The sequence below is a fragment of the Mastigoproctus giganteus genome, chromosome 8 (assembly GCF_048544385.1).
Source record: "Mastigoproctus giganteus isolate SK-2022 chromosome 8, ASM4854438v1, whole genome shotgun sequence".
Lineage (NCBI taxonomy): Eukaryota > Metazoa > Arthropoda > Arachnida > Uropygi > Thelyphonidae > Mastigoproctus > Mastigoproctus giganteus.
This window is the reverse complement of record NC_143582.1, coordinates 63,026,793-63,050,422: the sequence shown is the minus strand read 5'-3', so window position 1 is coordinate 63,050,422 and position 23,630 is coordinate 63,026,793. Positions and strand designations below refer to the sequence as shown.

At 36.2% G+C, this 23,630-nt stretch overlaps 2 protein-coding genes across 3 annotated transcripts in view; one reads left to right on the top strand and one right to left on the bottom strand.

The window, feature by feature from the left end:
• LOC150081573 (protein spaetzle-like) overlaps nucleotides 1-4,362 on the top strand; it is a 38,486-nt gene extending 34,124 nt beyond the window's left edge. Inside the window, exons 3-4 of the mRNA XM_090379418.1 lie at nucleotides 947-1,180; nucleotides 4,118-4,362. Of these exons, the coding sequence (XP_090235544.1) occupies nucleotides 947-1,180; nucleotides 4,118-4,334 (451 nt within the window). The 3' untranslated portion in view covers nucleotides 4,335-4,362. The remainder of the gene's footprint in view (nucleotides 1-946; nucleotides 1,181-4,117) is intronic.
• Nucleotides 4,363-16,322: 11,960 nt separating this feature from the next.
• LOC150081571 (RYamide receptor-like) overlaps nucleotides 16,323-23,630 on the bottom strand; it is a 138,497-nt gene continuing 131,189 nt past the window's right edge. The window contains exon 3 of one of the 2 annotated variants that reach the window (XM_090379412.1): nucleotides 16,323-17,484. In XM_090379412.1, the coding sequence (XP_090235538.1) occupies nucleotides 17,008-17,484 (477 nt within the window). In that variant the 3' untranslated portion in view covers nucleotides 16,323-17,007. The remainder of the gene's footprint in view (nucleotides 17,485-23,630) is intronic. The other variant, XM_090379415.1, reaches the window with a different exon arrangement.

The following is a 23,630-nucleotide window of genomic DNA, read 5'->3' as shown; positions in this document are numbered from 1 at the left end:
AGGTACCATTCAGAAACTCTTAGTTTGTGGAATTCGGAGTAGAGTAATTCAGTGAGCGGGGGTTGTTGGCTAATATGTACAGAGACAAACGTTTCAGGGAGGTCTTAGGACCACATCAAACCCACAAATGGGAACAGACTGCCACGTGTTTTAGTTAAAATGGATGTACAGATTATAGTTTACAAATGTGCAGAAGAGGAACAACCACGAAATGAAAGCGAAAAGACTTTGTTATGGACTTAAAAGATTGCTGTGGCAAAATTGTTAACTGTTATGGTTGTTCCAAGAAGAGAAATCTGATTCGTCTAAAATGTTATCATTGCTGGTGAACATAGAGCGAAAAAAAAAAAAAAACTTTTGCTAGGAATGAGGTTTAAAAGCGTAAATACTCTTTACAGAATGAAATTTAGTTTCTTCGGCTATCTTGAATTCCCAACAGAGTTAAAGTTGCGCGTGTTGACACCACCTGCATTAACTCGGCAATCAAATTACATGAAATTCGAGTACAGATCTACTTGAAACATACGGAAACGTGCCACGCTTTCATAAAAACTTGTGCAACGGGGTGTGCGTCCTATTGACGTGCGTTGAATGACTTGGAAAACATCCGTTCGGATCATTTCGATTTTATTTCTTTTAATATATTGGAATTTTCTTATTCGATTCAGACTGGACACAGCAGGTGAAATGTTTTAAAGCTTGTAAAACTTTTAAAGCTTTTCGCATATATTTGCTACTAGTTTCCTACTAGGGAAAATGAACATGAAAGCTTAGATCCACAGCTTTCATGGATCGAAAATAAAACATCTGTAACTGACTTAAATCTGTTATGGTAGTTTAGCGAATAAATCAATAAATAAAAACATCAGAGTCACCGGTATTTGAACTGTTCGCGTGTGTACATGTATTTTTTATTATTTATTTATTATTATTTTTTTACTTTCAGTCTCACGATAAGGAAAGCCATCCAGTTCTCAACCGATGAATTCAAGGAGTTATTCGGAGCACCAGGAATACATCCTCGTACGCAGATTGGTCCGGACGATCTATCGGAGGAATCGGTGTGCGGTCAGTTGAGTAAGATGTTTTATCCGAAAGCCGCTGTCAACGATAAAAACCAGTGGGCATTCGTTGTGAATGACATCGATTATGTTCAGACTGTAATGGCGGAAATTTGCGAGTAAGTTCTTTTAAGTAAATAACTTAAGTTATTCCCAATTACCCAAGAACCTGCTCTTTTCGGAGAATGGAGGCCATAAACTAGAGTGCAAGATTTTTAGCGCTTTTTTTGTTTTTAAGTAACTTTGTGCGCCTTAACGTTCTGTCCGCAGTAAGAAATTTGACTTAACTTTGTATTCATCTCGCATTTGAGCTCAACCATAAATACAAAAGCTGATTCACCATCAATATGTGAACAGCCACTGAAGAGGATCAAAGTTAGTGCCGTATTGTAGATACTGGCCAAGGAAAGCCATCCAGGACAGCGAAAGCAAGGGGTAGACTGGTGAGCTAGGTGTATACCAGGAAGACACTTAGCATTCCTTTTTTTTACCGAATGAACGTGGCAGTCCGGTTAAAAAGAATTATAAAAACGCAAAGTGTGTAATTCACGGATTTTGTAATCTCTCTAACAAGAAGCTCAATTATTATTTTTTAAATTCTGTCTTGAAACCTGACAGTATTCCAAACGCGGCCTCGCCATTAACTCACTCTCACCATTGGCTTGTACAGGGTGATCGAAAAGTCTTCCCACAGTAACCGTTGCAAAAAAATTTGCACAATATTTATCATTGTTTTTAAATCAATAATACTTTGGAGTTTTTGAGTAAAGGAAATGGAGGAGCAGCACTTTCTGTACTACACTAAACAAGTGTAATGTAGTGTTTGTAAATATTATGTGAAATCTTTGCCAATAAAGTGAATATCGCATGACTACTGCTACTGTGGAAAGACTTTTCCATGGTGGGACAAATAAAGATTTATTTATTTAATCTCTTTTACTGGAGAATTAATCTCCTTCTCAAGTAAATCATCGATAAGACACTGTGTGCTTTACTGGCTGCTTGCTTACACCTCGCACTAACCTTCCTGTCTGATTGCATCAAAAGACTGGAGTCTGTTTCTTTATTTACATCTTTTAGCTCAACCACCCCAAGTGTATGCGTTATTCTTAAGTTATTTTCCCAATGTAGATCTTTACTTTAAAACGTAACTTGAGTGACAGCTGCGAAACCTTCATAGACACTACGTAAATAAAGAAGTTAACTACTTTTTGTTTGTTTTAGTCCGCACTAGTTGAACACCGAGATCATATCCATTCGTAAAGTTTCCTCAACCCATTGACGGTGCTATCATGCCAACAGTTACCATTAAAAAAGGTAATGCGGGTTTCAAAACTTACGTCAGCATCCGTTCATGGTTCAGTTCCTGCTGTTTCTGTTTTTTGGATTAACCAACCTTCATTTGTTTTCTGAAAATTATATCTACAAAAAATTTAACTTCGGTGTGAACAAGTTATGCTTTTCCAACCTTCAATCCACTAGTGGGACTTTTTAATGGAATCACCATAAAAGAAAATGCAGCCTACAGATTGTGGAATTTTCAACAAAATATATCAATAACCACACCATGTTCACCATATTTTTGCTTACCAGATTGGAATGCTGAAGGTTCGCTAAATATTTCATTTAGCACTGTTATACACCGAATTATTTGACAGAAAGTCCTTCATGAAAGTATTAGTTTTGCCACTTGTTCAATGGAACTATCGGCCGATCTACACGAAAGGAGTAAGGATTCCATCTTCCTTAGTCTGAGTTTTCAGTCTGCATAAACTGAAAATCAATTTAAACACACGTTTGGCATAATACATGAAAAACTACGTGAACTGGTGAATAAGACCAAGTGCATTCGATAGCATTAGTTGTTGAAAGCTTTTGAGTTCAAAGACTTCCAATACTACGTAATTCAACAAGTAGAATGAAATGAAGTAAACGAAGAAAATAACTTTATAGTATGATTTATTGAATTTCTTGTCTGATCATGCATTAATTAATCTGGAAGAAAGGTTGTTCTGGAAAGCTGAAAGATGATCTGAATTAGAAGTTTTCAGGTTTTCCTATTTACAAAAGTGGTAGGTATGCCAGCTCCATAATGTGCGTATAATGATACACGTCTAAGAAAGAGAGGAACGTAGCTCTGAAAACTTTAAAATAACTTTATTGAACATTTAAGGTAGTTTTTAATTGGCATAAACAAGAACACCGGTTAACCTCACTTTATTCTAATTCATCATCAGTTTTCAGCTGAAGTACAGATTTTTTACGCTTCACCTACCAAGAATTAAAACTCCCATTTCCCTTTGAACGCAATTTCTAAGCGATTTCAGGCCTTCAGTTCATTTAACTTCTGTAGAATATGTAATGTTCGTAAAAGGTCACGCATAAATTTCGGTGATGGAAAGCAGTTTCGAGAGGGTAAAAAAAAAGAACGAAACTTTCACAAACTCGGATTAAAAAATAATTCCCGTTTTATTAGAGCAGATGAAAGTGCAAGGTTAACATCATTACATCAACACGAACTTTATAATAAGGGCTCGGTTGTTAGGAGATGAGGTAGTCATTACTTCCTCTTGTAGAAGTAATTAGGGAGGGTGTATTAAGAAAGACGGATTCAATTTAATAACTTATTATAAATTATATAATCATAGGAACATACAGGTAACTTTCCGCTGTATTTCTTTTTATTAGTTGAGAACTAATTTGGTTTAGTGTTAGTTCTGCTTAATTAAAAAAAGAAAACTTCCTTTCAGAAGCTTAGTTTTGCTGAAGGGTGCAAAACTAATCTCAGATAAAAAGCGAATAATGTAATGAAACCGAATAGCAAAACTCGATTTTTTTCTAGTGGAGAACTCTGAGTAGTTTAAAGTATAAGATAGAAGCTAAATATTAGCAGTTAAGTATACAAAGTAGAAAGAAAACTAATTTAGTAGAACACTGAAATTACTACACTCGCACTCAAAGAAATTAAAAAAAAAAAACTAATTTTATTCGAATCAATTAACAGTTATTGCAATATAATTTAGTTAAAGCAGTGTTGTTTGATTTTTCTGCTTTAGCAAAGAAGACAAGCCCTGTTCCTACTTCGACACCAATTTGCCCGCAGGTTTCCAGTCCAGATGTCGTCAGAGGTTTGCCTACAAACGACTCCTAGCGTTGCATCCAAATAACAAGAAAACGTACACAGATTCTTTTCGATTTCCTTCGTGCTGTGTGTGCTACGTCAAGTATCCTCACATTTTGTCACGAAAACAAGCACGGTATCCTCATGGCTAGAAGAACAAATAAAACCTATTTATCTCTCGCTCTCGCAACTTTATTTCCAAAGAACCTCTAACTGTAGTCACGCAGGATCGGGATTCGAACGAAGTTTCAACTTGGAGATGTCATATCACGTGAGCTGCGCAAGGCAGTTTAAGATCAGACAGAAAGGAGCAGTCCGTCAAAAGCCCCATTTTTAAGCACGAAAAATGCCAAATTCCAAGCGATCGCTCTTCCTCATCCCTCCTCCGTGTTACCTGAACTATGCATAAATAATGCAGAAAAATGCACGTGACATTTTTTCTTTACTGAACCGAGTTTTCCAATGGAGCGTATCTGCACATTGCCGGAAGTTGTCAAATTCTTTCATACGAGTTTCTAGATTACTGTTGCGGTACGTCAACTTTGTAGAGTTTGTATAATTCATGGGTTTGCTGAAAGGCTACAAAACTAATCTCAGATAAAAGTGAGTAATGAAACCCAATAGCAAAACTCGATTTCGATTTTTCTTCTTTTTTTTTTGGAGTGAGGACATTGTGAGCAGTTTATAAAAAAAGTAAAATAGACGTATAAAAGATAGTAGGAAGAAAAGTGTGTTGGTAAAATCTGGAAATCATTTTCCTCACACCCAAAGAAATTAAGCAAAACCAACTTCTTTTATAAATCTATTTTCATTCAATTAATACACGTTTACTTTCACTACGATGGTTATTAACCTCGCGATTTTATTTAATATTGCTATTCATTAGCGATGAACACTGCCTCGTGCTCCTGCGTATCCTTTAAACGCAGCCATGATTATTATTTACTGCTCATTTACTACACGAAATGAAAAACTGTAGATTTACTGCTTCTACGTTTCCTAGCCCATTTTTTACGCTCCTTCTTCAGGTGAAAATGCTATTATACAATCACTGTATAGTCGTAACAAGTAAAGTATGCACAACGAAAGAATATTTTATATAATTAAAGAAACTTGAGTCATCGTGTATGCAATGCTATAAGTAATGGTCAATAAATTTTAAACGCAAAAGTGAAGGAAACTGGAGCATACAATTTTCAGTTAAGCCAAATTTTAAGATTTCAGAATCCGGTCCAGTTCCATAAATTGGTTATCTGTCTGTGTCGCCTAAAATTTGAGGAACTGTTGAACGATTGACTTGCAGCTTCACTGATTTTTCAATACTTAATCCAATCCATGCATGCTTTATCACTATCCATCAAATACGAGTTCAACACAATGCATAACACAATCATTAATACTGGAACACATTTGATGTTGCACTGAAAGGAACAGTACTTAAGAGCAATTAAATGCCATATCTCTGAAAAAATCATTGGACGGCGAAGATTAAAATCTCAGAGCAATTCAATGAAGATTTGTAGTTCGATGATTCTCTCGCAGAGATGGGAGTTATCTAAAATAAAAATAATAATAAAGAACAATTCCCTTTAATTGAAGCAGCCTCAGGCTGTTTCTTTTTTACGCAATATTTTGACACGGAGTTTTATCTGTTTGTTCCAATCTCATACAAAGTTTTATTACATTTGGAAACTCCAAATTCTTTTGGAGATTCGCTCGCATTCCTTTTAATTTTATCTGCTCTTAAGTATTATGCCTTCCAGTACAATTTCAAACTCGATTTAGTTTCTTAAGATCCAGTGGTGAAACAACAAAATCGTTAGGTGCGCTACTCCGAGGAGTGGTAAGGAGTACAAGAGTCAAAGAACCCGACGGTTGATTTTTTTATGGTTATAGTGTTAGGGTCAGGAACCACCTGTAGTTTCCCACATCTGCACCATATATACGCTGTGAAGACATGCAGTACATACTCCTGTAAATGCCAGAAAGGTGTTGAATGTGTAGTTTTGTGTTGGGTTCTGTTATGTGTCCTGGCATTTGGCCGCGTGGTACCTAGTGGGACCCCACGTTGCCAAACACCACTAGGAGGTAGCCAGGCTGCCCATTTTTCTCTGGCAAGTCTCCGTCAGGGTTGCCTGAGCTTCTTGAACGGAGACCAAGTAAAAAAAAAATATATAATAATAAATAGATTAATAAATAAAATAATAAATAAAAATTTTTAAAAATAATAGTTATAGTAGAGCACGGGGGTATAGTGCAAGAAGGGAATAAAGCTGGGAGAGAGTGCATCGGCTGTAGAGAAGGCAGCCATACAAGTTCAGTGGAGCAAGGTCCACCAGGGGAAGGGAACAAGTCCCATGAAAGGGAAGAAAGTCACACAGCAAGGAAGCCGAGTGTTCAATCTTACTCTGTCCAAAGACAGGGTTAGCAAATCCTACCCCGATAAGATCGGGGTTAGCAGATATTCGGCAGTGTACAACCTTTGAACCATATGATATTCAGCTAGCTCAAGTCTGGGCATCATCATGAGTCGCAGTATGAGTAGGCGGTAGGGTCTTCCGTCTTGAGATCAGATCTTGGGCAAATTTGGTGAACGCATGATAGCACTGTTCTGTAATGAGCAAGTGTTCATATCCCTGTGGTACGTCTTGGATCCTAGTGTAAAAGATGCTAAGAAGGTCCTCATAGAGTTGGCAGAGGTACAGTAAATGGTTCCCGTCCTCGATTTCTCCACAAGAGCAATAGGGATTATTTATTATACCCATGGAAGTCAATTTTTGATCGATCGAACCATGCCCAGTTATTAGATAAGTTGCGTAAAGACCTGGGGGAGAACCACGGTGGAGTTTTACAGCACAGGATTGGGGAACATTGTGACCTTTACAGTAAAGAAGTTTCGTTATTGTAAAGATCAGATCCAAGAGAGCCTTCGCCAATGATTTGTAATGGCATTTCGTTGTTCCATCTCAAAAGAATATTAGTCGGTATAACAGAAAGGCGCATAATCTTTAATGCGCATTTATTGTTAACTATTATAGTGAACTATAATAGTTAACATTAGAACAAACAATATATTCGAATATTAACATACGAAATGCTTCAAGATCGAATAATATGTGATATATCAATTTTAAAATCTTTGGGGTGTAAAGGAATGTTAAAATCACAGTATTTCTTTCAATCATTGTAATAAATTAACGAATTAGGCAATGAATAGAAATAAATACAGTGAATTAAAGTAACGTTATTTTGATTTTCATTAATCTTAGACAGTACCACAGTATGGTGCTACTCTGACAACAAAGAGAGAAAAGTGCCACTGCAATTCTTATATGTATTACGAATAAAAAAGTGATAGATATACATTATTCAACAAATGCAACAAAGTTGGAGTAAACTTGGGCTTGGCTCAACCCCAAGACTGGACCTTTTCACGATGAACAATGTCTTTCTTTAGGTGCGGTCTCCGTACTTGAACACAGTATTCCGAGTGTGGTCTACCAATAGTCTTATATAATGGGATTATGACGTCCTTATATCTATTAGCGATTGTTCGATAAATCGCCATGGGCCCTCCTTGCAACCAGTCTACAATGCTCGAACTTCATATCTGATCGTATCGTAATACCAAAGTCCCTTTCCTCCACCACCGGCTTTGTTCAACTCCACCAAGTGTATAAGTTATATATAAATAAAAACCAATGAGATTGGTGGGCGAGTGGGTGTACAACACAAGGGAGTGCTACATGGTTACAAAAAAAAAAAAAAAAAAAAAAAATGCAAAGAGTAAATATATGTCATCAGCCCTCCTCCAATTTTAAAAATTCAGAAAGGCAGACAGATCCTCCCCAACTCCTGAAAATAGGTGCTGCAAATGCATTTACGCTGTTCTGTTTTATACTGCAGTAATTCAAATTACTGGAACTAATACTGAAATTTAACTCAGCTCAAACATTCAACTCTTAGCAACAAGTTCATAATTAAGTTATTTTAAAGTGTATTTCCCACTTCTTAACCAAGTTTGTAGAAATGGAAAATGAATTCCCAAATGAAGTCGGGAGGGCAGGAAAACAGCTTCCACTCCCAATCAGGATCTTTCTTTGTTATTTGTATATTAAAATTCGCCTTTAAATTGATTTAAGATCAATTTTACAACGAATCGACGTTGTGTCTTCAGACAAAGATACAAAATCGATTTTAATCAATTCTCAGTGAAAACCAGAAAGATGATTCTTTCCTGGTTTGTTTAGAAAAAGCTTAACCTTTCTCCATTCGTTTCAGATTTTTCAAAAGGAAGGAATTCTACTCCAGAAGGAAAATGAAATAATCATATATAGCGCCGTTATCGTAAATAAAATCCATCGAATTCCAGTATCAACCGAATGTCCCACTTGACTTAATATTTCGTTTCCCGTCCGATCACCAAAGTTAAGAAGCGTCGAGCTTGCTTGGTACCAGAAAGAAACACCTCCCCAACAAACTGTGAGGAGGAAAGGAGAGTAGTTGTTGTTTTATTTTTTGAGAGTTAAAATCTAAATTAAAAAAAAAGAAGAGAAAAGCTTGCTTGCTTTGACCAGAAGACAGCTATGGATTTAACTGAATTGCGAAATAATTGATTAACCAATAGTCGGATATACGAGTTTAAAATGTAATGGTAAATTTTTCTGGGTAGTCATGGTAACGCAAGTGGTAATCGAAAAAGCAGCGATAAGAGACAAGGGTGTTTGTGGGTAGGGATAAACTTGGATACAGCAAAATTGTGCTTCCAGTAGGATGTAGGGGATAAACATTTAAATAGATAAGTAGAATTGGAATATCGTCTCCAGAGCTTAAGATGTGGCGATATCAAATATCAAACGAATATCCTTCCAAGTGTAAGAAAAGAAATTTTGAAAGTACCTTTGGATGGCTTAAAAGTGTGCGTCTAATTTATTTCTGTATGAATTGCCCAGTAAAAATCCATTAAACAATAATTTGAGTCTTGAAGGAAGAGCAAATGTGGCATCCTCTTTGTTTTTCCTGACATCTTCGTTATTTAAATTAGTTAGGAAAGTCCATTACTTAATTAGAAAAATTGAAAAGAAGGTTTTAACTCCGTCATATTAAAAACAAACAAACAAACCCGAGAATTTGCATAATGTACGAATTGAGTTAGCAGAGTTTATTATTTAAAAAAAACAGGAAGAAATAAAAAAAAAGTATTACAGAAACTTGGAGGGAAAATTAAAATGTGAAATACGTAGCAAAGTGAAAATAATTACTTTTATATATTTTAGTTAATCAGTAACACGATAATTAGTTATTTCTTTTCACTTCTGTTAATGACATAAAAAGGAAGACAGTTCAATTAATTTAAAAAATAAAAGTCGAACAGGCCTGAAATGTAACGCGCTTCGTACGTTAATTTATTTCAAAAATATTTCTGGAATCATTCCAGATTTCATGAAAATTTTAAATGCAACGCGTACTTCACAGATCTGTGATTTAATAAAATAACAAATAGCAACACGTATTTCAGATCGTACTAAGTAGTCAACATCTTTGTTATGCGCTTTACTTATTCCTCCTGGATTTTAATAACAATTGAAAGATAATACACGTTTCGTGTTTTTGCTATGATTAATACAATAAGAAAATAATAAATTCAAGATTCGTATATTAAATAAACTAATAACAAAATCGAGCTTCTCAAGTTTCATATGCGTGAACAGAATATTTAGTTTCTGCGCATCCGCCATACTGCTCATTCATTCCTCCAATGGCAAGAGTAAGAGTGGCTAAAGTGGCTAAAGGGGTGGTCGTGGAGATGGAGAGTGAGAAAAGTAAGTCGGACAGTGCAGAAATTACACAGAGCTGAATGACGAATGTAGCATATTTGATTGTTAATAGATGAAACAGAATTGTATCCAGGAGTAAGTGAAATAGGTATAGTGAATGTACAAGAGTTAGGAGTTAGTTGAGGAATAACGAAAGTAGAATGAATCAGGTGTTTTTTTATATAATTGTCAAATCAGAATAACTAGTAAATGGAATCTGTAATTAGAATAATATATGCAAAGTATCTCTGAGTCAACGTTGTATATTAGGACTGTACTGTATGCTTTCTAATTCAGTTGTATATGTAATAAATTTCATGTTTTGTTTTAAATTTGAGTCCTGGTCACTGATTAAGGGGAATCAAAAGAAATTACCCTCAAGATCTTGAGAATCTTCTGTGATATATATACAGAGTATAGCAGTCAGGTGGCAAAAGGTGGGCCTTGATAGGTGTGAGGGCACTTAATAAAAGTCTTCTGTGATTCTGTGAGATATATAATAAAAATAGATAATAAAATAAAATTAAAATATATCCCTCCCTCACAAAACAATATCTAGTGCTTCAGCCAGGGGTGTTCCTAGGGTATATGGCGCTCGGTTGGCAATTGAAATTTTGCGCCCTTTAAAATGTTCTTCGTATGTGTGTGCAAGTTTCAGGTTTGTAGGTGCCCCCTTGAACGTTTGCGCCCGGGGGTAGTGCACCTCTTTCAACCCCAGGACGGCCCGCCCCTGGCTTCAGCTACAATATACGGTATATGAATAGCCTAGGTAACACGAATAAAAAAAATATATATATATTGCTCCAAATATAATGAAATTTGGAATGACTCGGCAAATCTTCCTAAAAAGCTCAAATATATAATTTCATAAAAATTTATGCAATGGGAGTCGATTTATTACATGCGGACGGACAGACAAAGAAATAATAATTGTCAGGTTGATTTGATTTTAATGAAATTTGGAATGGCTCGACAAATATTTCTAAAAAGCTTAAATATAAAATTTCAAGAAAATCCATCCAGAGATTGTCGAGTTGTTACATTTTAACTGACAGACGGACATGAAGACAATAGAAACGAAATTAAGTTTCTGCTGTGCTAGATTTCTTTGGCATCAAAACTCCATATTCGGAGAATCCAACTATGGAAGAGTGGGGAGGAACGGATCGAGTCACCAACAGATTTAGCATAACTAGAAAGAAAAAGTATCTTCTAATCTTCGAAGGAAACCTACCTTCAAAAATGAGTGGTCAAATTGCGAAGCTGCAAAGTCATAAATTCAGCTTCTTTTAAGAAAAAAAAATATTAAAAATATCCAACCGATTTGATTAAAAGCTTCGGTAGTGAAATATTGTATCTGAAGCAGCTCTTTGGATGTTCAATGGCCCATGATCGTTGCACTGACAAAAAATGTAGGCAAAATTTGTATTGTTTTCGCTGATCTTGCTGAGGCAGACCGCAGTTTCAGCAAATAAAGAACAGCGTGAGGTTTACAGAAGAAAAGGAACGATTGTCACACCCATCGAAAGGCAACCTGCAAGAAAAATTGACTGCAGCGACATCTTTAAAAATTATGCCTTAGAAAAGAAGAAAAATGAAGTAATTGTAGGTCTGCATACGTCGATGCATGTACGTCAGTATCTGTCATTAACAAGAACACGTAACAGCGATGAAATATTATAACAGTTGACAAGAACATGCAAAGTGGGCAGTAAAATATGTAATTTGTGATGAGCACTGCCTTTGACGCTAAATGAAGCTCGTGCAAGTTTCATCAAGCCTTCGGAGAAACCGAAGTCATAACTTAATACTCGCATAACTAATGACCAAAGTTTTCTTGGCTACTTCAGTATAAAAGAAAACTCGTGTACTTCTTGTTGACTTTTAAGAATTGGAGAAAGTGGTTCTAGTGCTTTCTTTTCTCCCACCACTATTATGTTTATCCTCCGCGCGACTGAATTACATAATGAGTCCAGGCCACGTTGTCCCCTTAGGCGAAAAGAATAACGCCGTTATAGGTTTGAATAAAACATTATTTTAGTGTATGGTGCGTTTAAAATAAAGAGGAATCGCGCACACAAAGATCCGTGTCTTCTATTCAGGTGGCAGCTTGAAGTAACGCGATCAATCAGTGCACGAAGGTTTAACAAAAGTTACAATTCATCTTGGTTAAAAGATTACAATCAGAATATCCATTGTACGTGTAGCTTACTTAAAATGGTCTCTTTGAACGAATGAATAACCATAATCGGGCCTATAGTTGAATGTTATTCAAAGCAACCAACAATAGGCAGTGAGCAAATATAATTGTGCCCTGCTGAAGTTGATAATGTGGGAGTTTTTATTGAAAGATGGACTTAATTAGACGTTGTAGTACCATTAGAAAGCGCCAGATGGTTTTGGAATTTTTTAAGAATAACCTTGTCCAGATACAAGTATATTAGCTTTACTTTTTTGTGGTCCTAGACGGAACACAAGCGAATAATTTAATCTCTCACTCTGTTTCTTTTTCTTTCTTTCTCTTTCCTGTAGTAATAAAAGAGCTAATTACGATTTACGAAAAGAAATATCGATTTTGTGTACTGTTATACTTATTCACACGACTAAATAGAAATGTAGGCAATAATGGGTTGCAATATCAAGGATTTGAAGGTAGGTTATTTCTTTCTTTGTACATAGTTTTATCGCCACCGAGACGGTGTTAGTAGGAATGGCGACTCTTGGATGAAAAGTTTCCAAAACGTTTTGTGTTTTCGTAATACTGTACTTTTCCCCCAATGTCCAACGCTTTTGTTAATTTTATCCTGTTGGTGGTGAGTGTTCCAGTCTGGTGGAAGAAATGGCTTATAAAAACAGCATTTCCTAGTGCTGCCTAAATATTTATTATTACGAAACAACCCTTTTCAAATAGTGGGAGACTAAATTATAATACACGAACTTAAATTGGCATACAAATAATAATTAACTGTCATGAAATTAAGAAATAAAATTTGAAAAAACATCAAGTCTCCATCAAGACATTTTCTCGAGAAGAATTTGATAAAAATGATATTATTAAATGAATTGACGATACAGGGAAGCCAAAATACGGTTTTATAATTTGCGATGCCAAAATACGCACTCCTTGTGCATGAAATGAAAACAATTCAAAAAAAGGACCAGTCCAAAAGCTGCTAATTTTGCCAAATTAATCGTCACCCACCATACACCGTCAGAATGTGACTTAACATACGCTAGTGTTTTATAATCTTGAGGTTCCAATCATTGAATTTGAGGAGCCCCTTTATTAATTTCAGAATTATACTGAGATTTCATAGATTGTCTCAGCAAAAAAAAAAAAAAAGGTACGTCCTGTAAGATGTAAAATCTTACAAGTATAATATTTTATTGAAAAGTGAGATTAATTTAAAGTAAAACTTATAATAAAGCAATATGGGGGAGTGAAACCCTACAAGTCAAGAATATTACTAAGGTCACTCACAAGGGATTAAATTAGACAACGTTTATAGAGGGGGAGCGGTAAGCTGAAAGGCAATAGGGGTGACCTTCGGTTCCCAGCACACAGGGACAAACCAAAACAATGGAAACGAGTAGCAACTGCTATTGGTAATAGATGTTAACTCTGGAAAACAATGGTGCGGTGGACCATGGTACTGTCGGGACATTTCTTGATCAGTGACATCTGGAGAAGAGACAGGAAGTAAATACGGGACAAATGCTGGAATTAGAGTTAAGACTGGCGTCTGGCTGTCGGTGATGGCAAGTTTTGTAGATCGTGTGAAATAAGTCTGCTGAAGTATAACTATAAGCGGCTGACTTCAAAGGTACAGACAGCCTGAGAAATTTTACAAATTTCTTAAAATAAGAAGTTAGATCGAGCAATAAGGAATCAGCTTGAGAAAATAACATGGGCGAATTAGGACAGAGTGGAAGTTGATAAAATGAGAAAGATTGGTTAAGACTCAGAACAAGGGCGTGCCTGACACAAAGGGGTGGTACGTAGTTGAGATGAAAAAAGCGAGTGAACAGGGAGAGGAGGAGTCAGAACCCAAAGTTGAGATTCATGTGGGTGTTTATGGAAATGAGTTAGGGGGAGACAAAATTTATTTTCTCGTCGGCGTTTGGGAAAATGAGTTAGGACAGACAGTTGAGTTTTTTGTCGTGTTAGAAATTATAGAGACACAGAACCCTGAGTTGAGTTTATGTCGGTGTGTATGGAAATGAGTTAAGGGGAGACAAAGTTTAGATTCTTGTTGGCGTTTGGGAAATGAGTTAGGACAGACAGTTGAGTTTTTTCGTCGGTGTAAGTAACAATGAGTTAGTAACATGGACAGTTGAGTGTTTGGTCGTGGTACAAAATATGAGTTGGTAACAGTTGACAGTTGAGTTTTTTGTCGTGTTAGAAATTATGGAGTGTAAGGAGAATAAGCCTGTCCATCATTGGAAGGCAAGAGAATTGGTCGTTTTGCAATTAGTCTAATCCATTATCGGAAGAAAGGCAAGGGTGGTGACCCGTACGCAAACGAGCGCTGTGAAATATTTCTTAATTTAATAAGAAAGTTTTTAAAAGGTGGAGCGAAGAAGCGAAGGTGGCACCCTATGAGCTATCTCCTTGTGGATGAGCTGTAAAAAGTGGAGTAGAGAAGGAGTTAGTGTGAGATGCCCTGTGAGTTTTCTTTTTGTGAATAAGTTTTAATAAGGTGGAGAGAGAAGGAGCGAAATCCGCAAAATTAGTAGCTCGAGAGAAGGAGCGAAAATGCGGAATTAGTAGTTCGATGAGAAGGAAGGAAGCAGAGATTGGAAGGTAGCCCGAATAAGACGGAGAAAGGACGCCAGACCCATGCAGCCAAGAGTTCCGGAGAATTATCTGTAGCAAATTCAGGTGTAGCAGATGAAGGAGATCCTCATAGAGCCAAAAATGTAAGTTTGAAACCTCCCCAGAAAGGAAAGGAAAGAAAAAAGATAGAAGTAGGTGAGATATGTATTAAGTACTGTAAGTTAACAAGGACTGTCAGTGAAACAGTATAGTAATAAAAAAAAGGGGGGGTAGCACTAGAAGTAAATTGATAGATAAATTATCTCTGAAGTAATTTATATATACTAACAGAGTTATTATGTTTAAAAAGGTTATTGTAAAATGCAAGGGAAACGAAGGATGAGTAATAGATTAAGTTGTTGTTAAAATGATTATAATGTCTTAGAAGGATAATGAGGTTTATATGAGAAATTTTGAATATGTTCTAATGAAGATAACTGAGTTGTGAGCAACTCTGAATATAGTGTTAGTATTGATGAAGATTTGTAGGTTTATCTGAAAGTCTAATAACAAATAGAGACTTTAGGAAGGTTAAGATTGGTTTACAAGTATATTGTAACAGAGTGGTGAGAACACAGAGTATAATGATGAAAGTAGCATATTTGATTGTTAATATATGAAACAGAATTGTATCCAGGAGTAAGTGAAATAGGTATAGTGAATGTATAAGTGTTAGGAGGGAGTTAGGGTAAGAAGAATGAATGAAGTGTTTTCATATAATGTTCAACTCAGATTAGCTAGTGAAGGGAAACACTAATAAGAATAATATATGCAAGGTATCTTTGATTTAACTTTGTATATCATATTTACATATATATATTTATATATGTAAATAAACTTTGTTGTTTATTAATTAGTGAGTTTGTTATTCCTGAACACTCAGCCTTTCCGAAGGGAATTATACATAATTGAGGAGTTCCCTTGAACCTGGAATTCTCCTGTGAAGCAAAGTCAGATGTGTAAGTGGGGGGTGTGAGAATAAAGAGGTCTATATAGTTATAAGGGAACAGAACAAATAAGGAATATTTAATAAAGAATTATTATTATTAATAAAAAAAATAAAATTAAAAAAATTCCTTTTATTCCCCCCCACAGTCCATTAATTAAGGCTATTGTGTCGGGTATTGTGTCTGTTTACTGTAAATTCCATGATCAGTTTAGTGGATGAAAAACCACGAATTTCTGTAGAGTGGAATTCCATCTTTAAACAAATCTTTAAAATTTTCTCCAATATGGGCGAAATTCGAGCCCAGGCGTTGTGTGGGCCTTCTCTACACAACGATCATAACCCTTGCGCTACCACGAGGAAAGTATTGTCATTTTGCAGAGCAACTTTGGGTACGTTCCAATTTTATCAGTAATACAATCAGTTGTAAGGGCCTTTTAGAATTGGAGGTTTCAACGATACGCCGTGTCTCATTTTAAGTACCATACCAGTGATACATACAGATTCTCGATTCTAGAATATAAGGAAATTGGAAGTTGTGGTATATCGAAATAAAATCTGATTGGATACAATAAATACAATAATTTATTTGGAGGCAGGAAACATGTTGCCACAAACAAATTTGTGGAGATAAAATACAGATGTCCTTTTATAAGATTATTTCAAGAATATAGAAGGCTTAGCTACCATCTTGGTGACAGCTGTTTAATAAATTAATTTCATACAACTTCTCGTCATAATACAGATGTGTGCGTGGAAACATGGCACCTGTTTTCAGCAACGTGACACTATTTTATCACGTCGGTGCCATCGTAGACAACTGGTGGTTCACAATAAGTTCTTCAGTTGGGAAGTGGTTCACAACGAATCGATTTCACAATTAAGAGTTAGCAAAAGGAGGCCCCGAAGATGGTCAGTTTTGTATATATATATATTGGCCAACTGTGTTAACCGGTTTCTTTGTGAAAGCAATGTGGTTAATGGTTTTTTTCCTTTAACCATATTGTTATTGACCACGTTAGAGGATCAAAGTACGTCGACTGACTGGACAAGTGCTTCATAAATATGAAGTGATGCAGAGACAAACTTTACAAATAGAGAGAGAAAAAAAAGTACAAATATGAGAAGATGAATAAATTAGTTAATGTTTTATAAATTGTAGTCGCCACGAAGTCAGTCTTGTCATTTTGTAGTAAACCTCGAACATAACTTTTGACCTTTCGTCTCGATACCAGCTAAAATTTCCATTAAATATTAGAATCAGATGTCCCGTTCTCCTCGAGACGTTTTTTGCCGGCGATGTCAGCCATCGGTTTCTTCTCTTCTCCTTTTGCCCGTGTAAAACTGTCCTTCTGCAATGGATGCGTCTTGGTGAGGGAATTCGACCCGCGAAGGCTGATCGTTCGAACGCTGGAGTAAGTTGTGCAGGTGTGGAATCGCCTCGCGCTGCCGCTGTCCTTCCGATAGTAGTGATGCGAACGAGCTCTGACGAGTCGGCAAAAGAACTGACGGAATCCGTCTCGGAATTTGGAGTTCATCCAGCAGTAGATGATAGGGTTGTAAGATGCGTGACTCATTGCCAGCCAATGGCACACGAACCAGACATAGATGATGTCCTTGAACTGCCACACGCGCTCATCTTGGTCAGCTACCACTATCAGAGTATTAAGGGGAAGCCAGCAGAGGGTAAACACAGTGACTACGGTGATCATCATTTTTATCATCTGAAAGAGACGAAGCGTTATCAGTTTGTTGTAGGCTTAATAACAGAACAACATATTTACACAGTAAGGAAAAGTTTAGATTATCACATGAAGCTGAATGGGTGAAATACATTAGAGTTGCCACCTTTTTAAAATCTCGGAGATTATTATTATTATTTATTTTATTTTTTGGAGACGGGGTATGGTTGTGAAAGCAATCATGAAAGCTATCACGTAAAATACGTATTATTAATCTCTTTTTGAATAAAAAAGTAATTTATTAGCAAAATAATACTGCAAGAACTTTTTGCTATTTTTAATTTCCATTTTAGGATCTTAACCTCATAGTTCAATACAGGGGATGGTAAATGATCGATGACGAGCATATTTTAATGCGGTATATAGAAATCTGTATAATGATTTGTTTAATCCCCCTGTCCGGAACGTTCTTTGAACTTGAATGACTCAAAGGCCAAACAAGTTTTGACGCGATTCCTTTTGTAATAAAATTGAGAAAGAGAGATATTCACCACGGATATAATAGATTAATTATAATTTTGTCTGCGCAATAATTGCATTTTTTTTTAGTTTAAAAGAAAGATTTTGGTGTATATTATACAAGTATTTAATATATTTTAATAGACTAAGTTACGAGTACATACATTTTAAAAAGCATATAATAATATACAATCATATCACATTCGCCTCAAAACAGAATGAATTTTTTTTTTACATTTTAGGAACTGGAAAAATTACAAAACTAGTAGCCAGAATTACAGTAGTTGTAATTGAATAATTATGCATATTTTAAATTTCTTTAGAAAATAAGCATTAGATTATTTCTTAAATTGATCGTTCTGCGCTATTCTTTCAGTTTATTCTTCATTCTGTAGCTATTTTTAGTGTTTATTTTGATGTTGATTATCATTGTACATTTATGTTCCTTTAAAAATAATGCGAAGTCTTTGTCAGCTAGACATAACGGCGCCCTCTTCAATTTATACCATTAATATCTCAAAATTTCCAAGCCCAAGAAAATGGATAAAAATCTAGGCTTCTTCGCATTTGTAGACATGAAATATTTATTTATAGAATTGACCAGATGAAATGAAATAAATGAAATAAGTTTCTGTTTCACTTCCTGGAAGAAGCGTTTACTGCCATTCGATATTAGTGACTTTTTACGGAGGGTACTAATTATAAATTAAAGAAAAGCTGTTTGGAGTAGAGTCCTGAAACAATCCAATTTACAACAACTGTGGAAAAAAAATGAGTTAACGTGGACCAGCATCCCTAAAGCACTTTTGGCAATTCGTTGAGTCCATGCCACCACGAATACAGGCTAAGGGAGACCTACTTACTATTAGGTAACCTAATAAAGTTGATACTCAGTGTATATTAAAGCATTCGGGCGACAGCGAACTTCCTATTGTGTTCCCGTTTCTGTTTTCAGTTCTGTTAACTTGGCCACTTTGAGGTATTATTCAACTGGATTATTCTCTAGAATTTCTCCGCGTTTTACTTCTGAGTTACTTTCAGCATCGTTCCATGTGGCATCTCAGCATTAATATGTATTTCAGATGCTCACTTCTTTTTATTTTTTAACTTTCTTCCGATTCTTTACGAATCACAATATTTCTTTTGGAATATTTTTACACGAGAATGTACCTCGTGTAATTTAATGCATTCCTTTCTGAAATGTCCCTGAACATCTCTCTAATAGAGGTCTACCGTATCAGATGCTCTCCCAGGATTGAAATCCATGATGCAGACTTGAAAATGTTTGCGACTGATCGTGCCTATAGACAGGCAGTGCTTAGTTGGCCTTCCAGTGATTCTGATATTGCCTGCTTTTACGGAAGCCATTGGTTTCGTTAAAAACGCCTCAGAGGATGGCAATGCTATATCAGCTCCATCATGCTCATCCTACTAGCGATGGCCACTTATGCTTTGAGGACCGCTGCTCTAAGCAATATTTTCGACTTCTATGACGTTACTCCTACTCTGAAATTGATGGCCAAGATTGAGCCCACTTATCTGAGCATTCTCTGTGTTCCTGTTTATCTCGTGACCACTGATCATTGACACCTGTATTTGAGCTCAAGTAATGCTCTATATAATGCGTATATAGTTCTCGTGCTATATTTATTTTATAATATCATGTAACATTGTTTAACTTACTATTTAGTACGCCACTTTGCTATAGAGTTCTTTATAATAGTCCTTTGTAATTTTGTATTTTATTATATTCATGCACTATTTAATGTTATATGTATGTGACCTGTCTTCAGTCTTATTATTATTTATTCAGTTTATAAGATACGATGCAAAAGTTAGGAGTCTCACATTGCAATTCCTGAGATTGCTCAGTGTTTGGGGATCGTGGTATCTCAGAAGATTTATACCTTTGAAAACAATCTAAAGAAACATTACCAAATATTAAAAAAGCAATCCTGGCTAGTTTACGTTGTATTTCAAACGTACTACCGAGTGACAACGTGTAGGTAAATTGGTGGTGGACATTTCTAACACCTAAATTATGCAAGAAGAAAGAAAGGTCACACAGTAGGACAATGTTGTTTTTTTCCTTGCATACGACATTATATTTTTCCTTTCCATAAAATGTTCAGTATCTTTTTACAGACTTTTGGATCAACCTGTATTAAGTGTACATAAAAAACACACCGATATACAAGATACTCGCGAATTAGCGACATTTCTTTCCTTCAAAGTAGCCACCATCTGCACTGATACATCGTGCCGAAGATGTGAAGCAGCTCTGGAAAGCACTTTAAGGAATATTCATGAAAATGTATATATAAATAAATGAATATCCATTTAGTGTATATAACATCAAGCCCTTCCCCTCAACAGTGCATGGCTAGTGTCAAATAATTTAAAAGTACCATCGAAATGCGATAACTCTGCAGAAATGCAAGTCTGATATATTCCGTTGCATTTTTACCAACTTCAATGAAAATTTAATGGTCACTCATTGCTTGTCCACTTTCGTTCTTCGTTCCTCAGCAACTCGAACTGACGCATCCAAACTTGCATTAAAGTCCAAAAAATTAGTTCTAATTCGCTGTTAACAGATTCAGCTGAGCTTCATCATTGTTAAAAGAAAAATCAGTCCTGAAATTTCTGAGCCACCGATTGTACGCGTATTTCGTAATCCGTTGATATTCCCATCTCACTATTTATTAATGTAAATAGGGAACGAGACAGGTGGCTTTTCTGGTTTGCGCATCGACCAATATGATACTCAGGACTAAAGAGAGACGTTTCAATTTCTACTAGTAAACAAAGGTTTTACATTTTCTGGTTGTGGCAAAAGCCCTTAGCAACATGAAGCTGTCGCGTACAGTCTGTGTATAAAGGTAGGCAGAAATCCTATAGGAACAAATGTACACTTGTGTTGTCATGGCGACGACTTGCAGATTGCTTATTTTTATCAGTGGGCTGACAGAAGAGGTTGCTACTAAAAGCCTGAGGCAACTTTCCCCCCACTGAAATAAAGAAGCTGCCATTTCGTTTGACGAATAAAAATGGAGAAAGCAAGAAAGAGACAGATTTGTGTGCATGGAGAGAGAGAGACAGAGAGAAAGAGATCTCAATTCGCAACAAAAACAAAAGCTCTTGCGATAGTCAGAGAGCGTGCAATGGAATTGAAAGAAGGTGTTAAAACTGTCAAAAGTCGTAAGTGCGTATAGCACTTAGCAGAACAAAGTGTGGCAGTTAATTCTACTTTCATTTTAAGGGTGCTTTGAAATGGCCATAATTGTGGTAAAAGCATCCGGTTGCCCAAACTGGTACTTCATTGCGCTCAAGTTCCTCACCTCCCCAAAGTTTTTTTTCCCTTTTTCTTCAACTACTTTATGTTTTACTGGCAAATCTCTGGAATTTGATCGTCCCAGCAGAACTGCGTGTTCTCAACCGGAAGCATGCAGGCCATGAATGGCACGAGGTTTATTATTAACACTATCTTTTTTTTTTTTGGTTATGGATGGGTGTGATGATTAACACTACTCAGTATTCCTCCCACCTCACCATGCATATGCTGTGCTGCTTTATGAACACCCACCTACAAAAAAAAAAGGACAGAATTAAAAAGAGAACAATTCGAGATGAAATCTTGATCATAAACACATTCCAGCATTATTTTTCTGGTTATGCAACTTTAAAGTTTTAAACTCCTCCCCACAAAAACTTTGTGAGGAGGAGACCCAAAGAGGCAGCGAGAGTTTAAAGAGCGCTGCTGGCTTCAAAAACATTCAAATATTCTGAAGACTAAAGACAAAGCTACTCGCTAATAGATAGATGTACGTAATGAAGTGGTCATTCAGTGTGTGTGTGTGTGTGTGTGAGGAACAATTTGATGTTGTTCTGTAAGATGGAAAAAACCTTATTCACTCCTTTTGACATCAACAACTACGACGTCAGATGAAGGGGTTTTTAAGAATTCGTCCTGTCTGTTAGGCATTCACACCGAAGAATATTCAAACGAGTGACGAACTCAGTGTACTTTTAAGGAGGACGATATGGCAGCAAATCGAAATCATCTTGAAATATCGATAGCGAAGTGTGCTTCTCAATTTCGAAGTTTAAAAGAATACCTACAGATACTTGGTCACGACGAAATATTTTCTATTCTTCCCATGTCGACATTAAACTAATCGTGGTTCTATAGTATGCGGTAAAACTTCATAACAGAATAAACAAAATGTGTTTACTGCGTAGTTCGCTATTCTATGACATTTGAGAAATATAAATAACAACATTATGAAGATATGAAAGGCTTGAATGTTTTTTTTTTGATATTTTGACTCCTACTCTGATTTTAGTAAAAAACGTTCCATGCTCGTATGATTAAATTTGTTTGTATTCAATGACAGAAATAGCATTTCCAGAAATTCATTTAGAAACTATACAATTCCAGTGCTCAATACTGGAAAACCAGCACAGGAATTACAACTATGTAATTCCAGTACTTAAAGAATCGATTCCCTCTTCCAAAATCACGAGAATTCATGCGGAAAATATGAAGGAGTTTATTGCAAAACTCAGGCATACAAAGACCCACCGAGTCTCTTCAACGGAATAAACTAGTTAGTTTTCAATCAAATTTTCAATACCAGATAGGTTGAACTATCCATTCATACAATGCCGTTTCAGCAATTCGTGTTGTCACTGGGTGCATAAAGTTCGACATTTCTCCATTCTAGGTTTCTGTACAGAAATCTAGAATGGAGAAAGGAGTCAGAATGCGAAGTTGACGTCGACAAGAATTTAAAATCCTTAATATGAAATCAATATACAATACAGTATAAAAATATTGATTTTTCCTTGTATTCACGTTGTGGATTTAGCATTAGTAGAGGCATATGATGCAAGAAAACAAGCCTTGAATTTATTTAAGCTGTCGACTTCCACAATGCCAGACGGAAATTTTTTCCAGCAATCAACCACCCGCTGGCTAAAGGCAAATTTCTGCACATCTGTTCTACAACCATCTTTTATCAATTTGAATTTATGTTCCCTTATGTGCGGTAGAATCTGAGCAAGAGGAAGAATCCCATCAGCATTGAGCTTGTTCAAACCATACAAGGGTTTATACACCTCAATCAGATCACCTTGCAGGTGTCTAGTCTCCAGATACTGCAATTTGCAGAACTTAAGCCTACCTTCGTAACAGCAACCCTTTGTTCCATTCACTCACTAATCTCATTGCCCTTCTCTGCACTCTTTCTAGTAGCTCAACACCTTTCCTAAAATGAGGCCTCCAGACCTGTATGCAGTACCCGAGGTGTGGCCTGACCATTGCCTTATACAAGGGAATAATCACCTCCTTATCCCTGCTAGAAAAATTCCTATAGATCATTGAAAAGACCCAAACAGAACCTCCCCAGCCTGTCTACACTGCTTAGAAAACTTCATATCTGACTGTGAAATTACCCGCCCTCCCACCAGGTCTTTTTTATTCTCCACTACCGTGAGTGTAGTACCACACAGTTGATATATTACTCTGGGGTTACTGCTAACCATATGCAGTACTTTGAATTTGTCGATGTTAAACTTTCGTTGCCACCTCTCAGCCCATCTGCTCAACTTTTCTAGGCCCTGTTGCAGTAAAAAGTAAAAAGTAAAGTGCAGCCATTATCAACCCA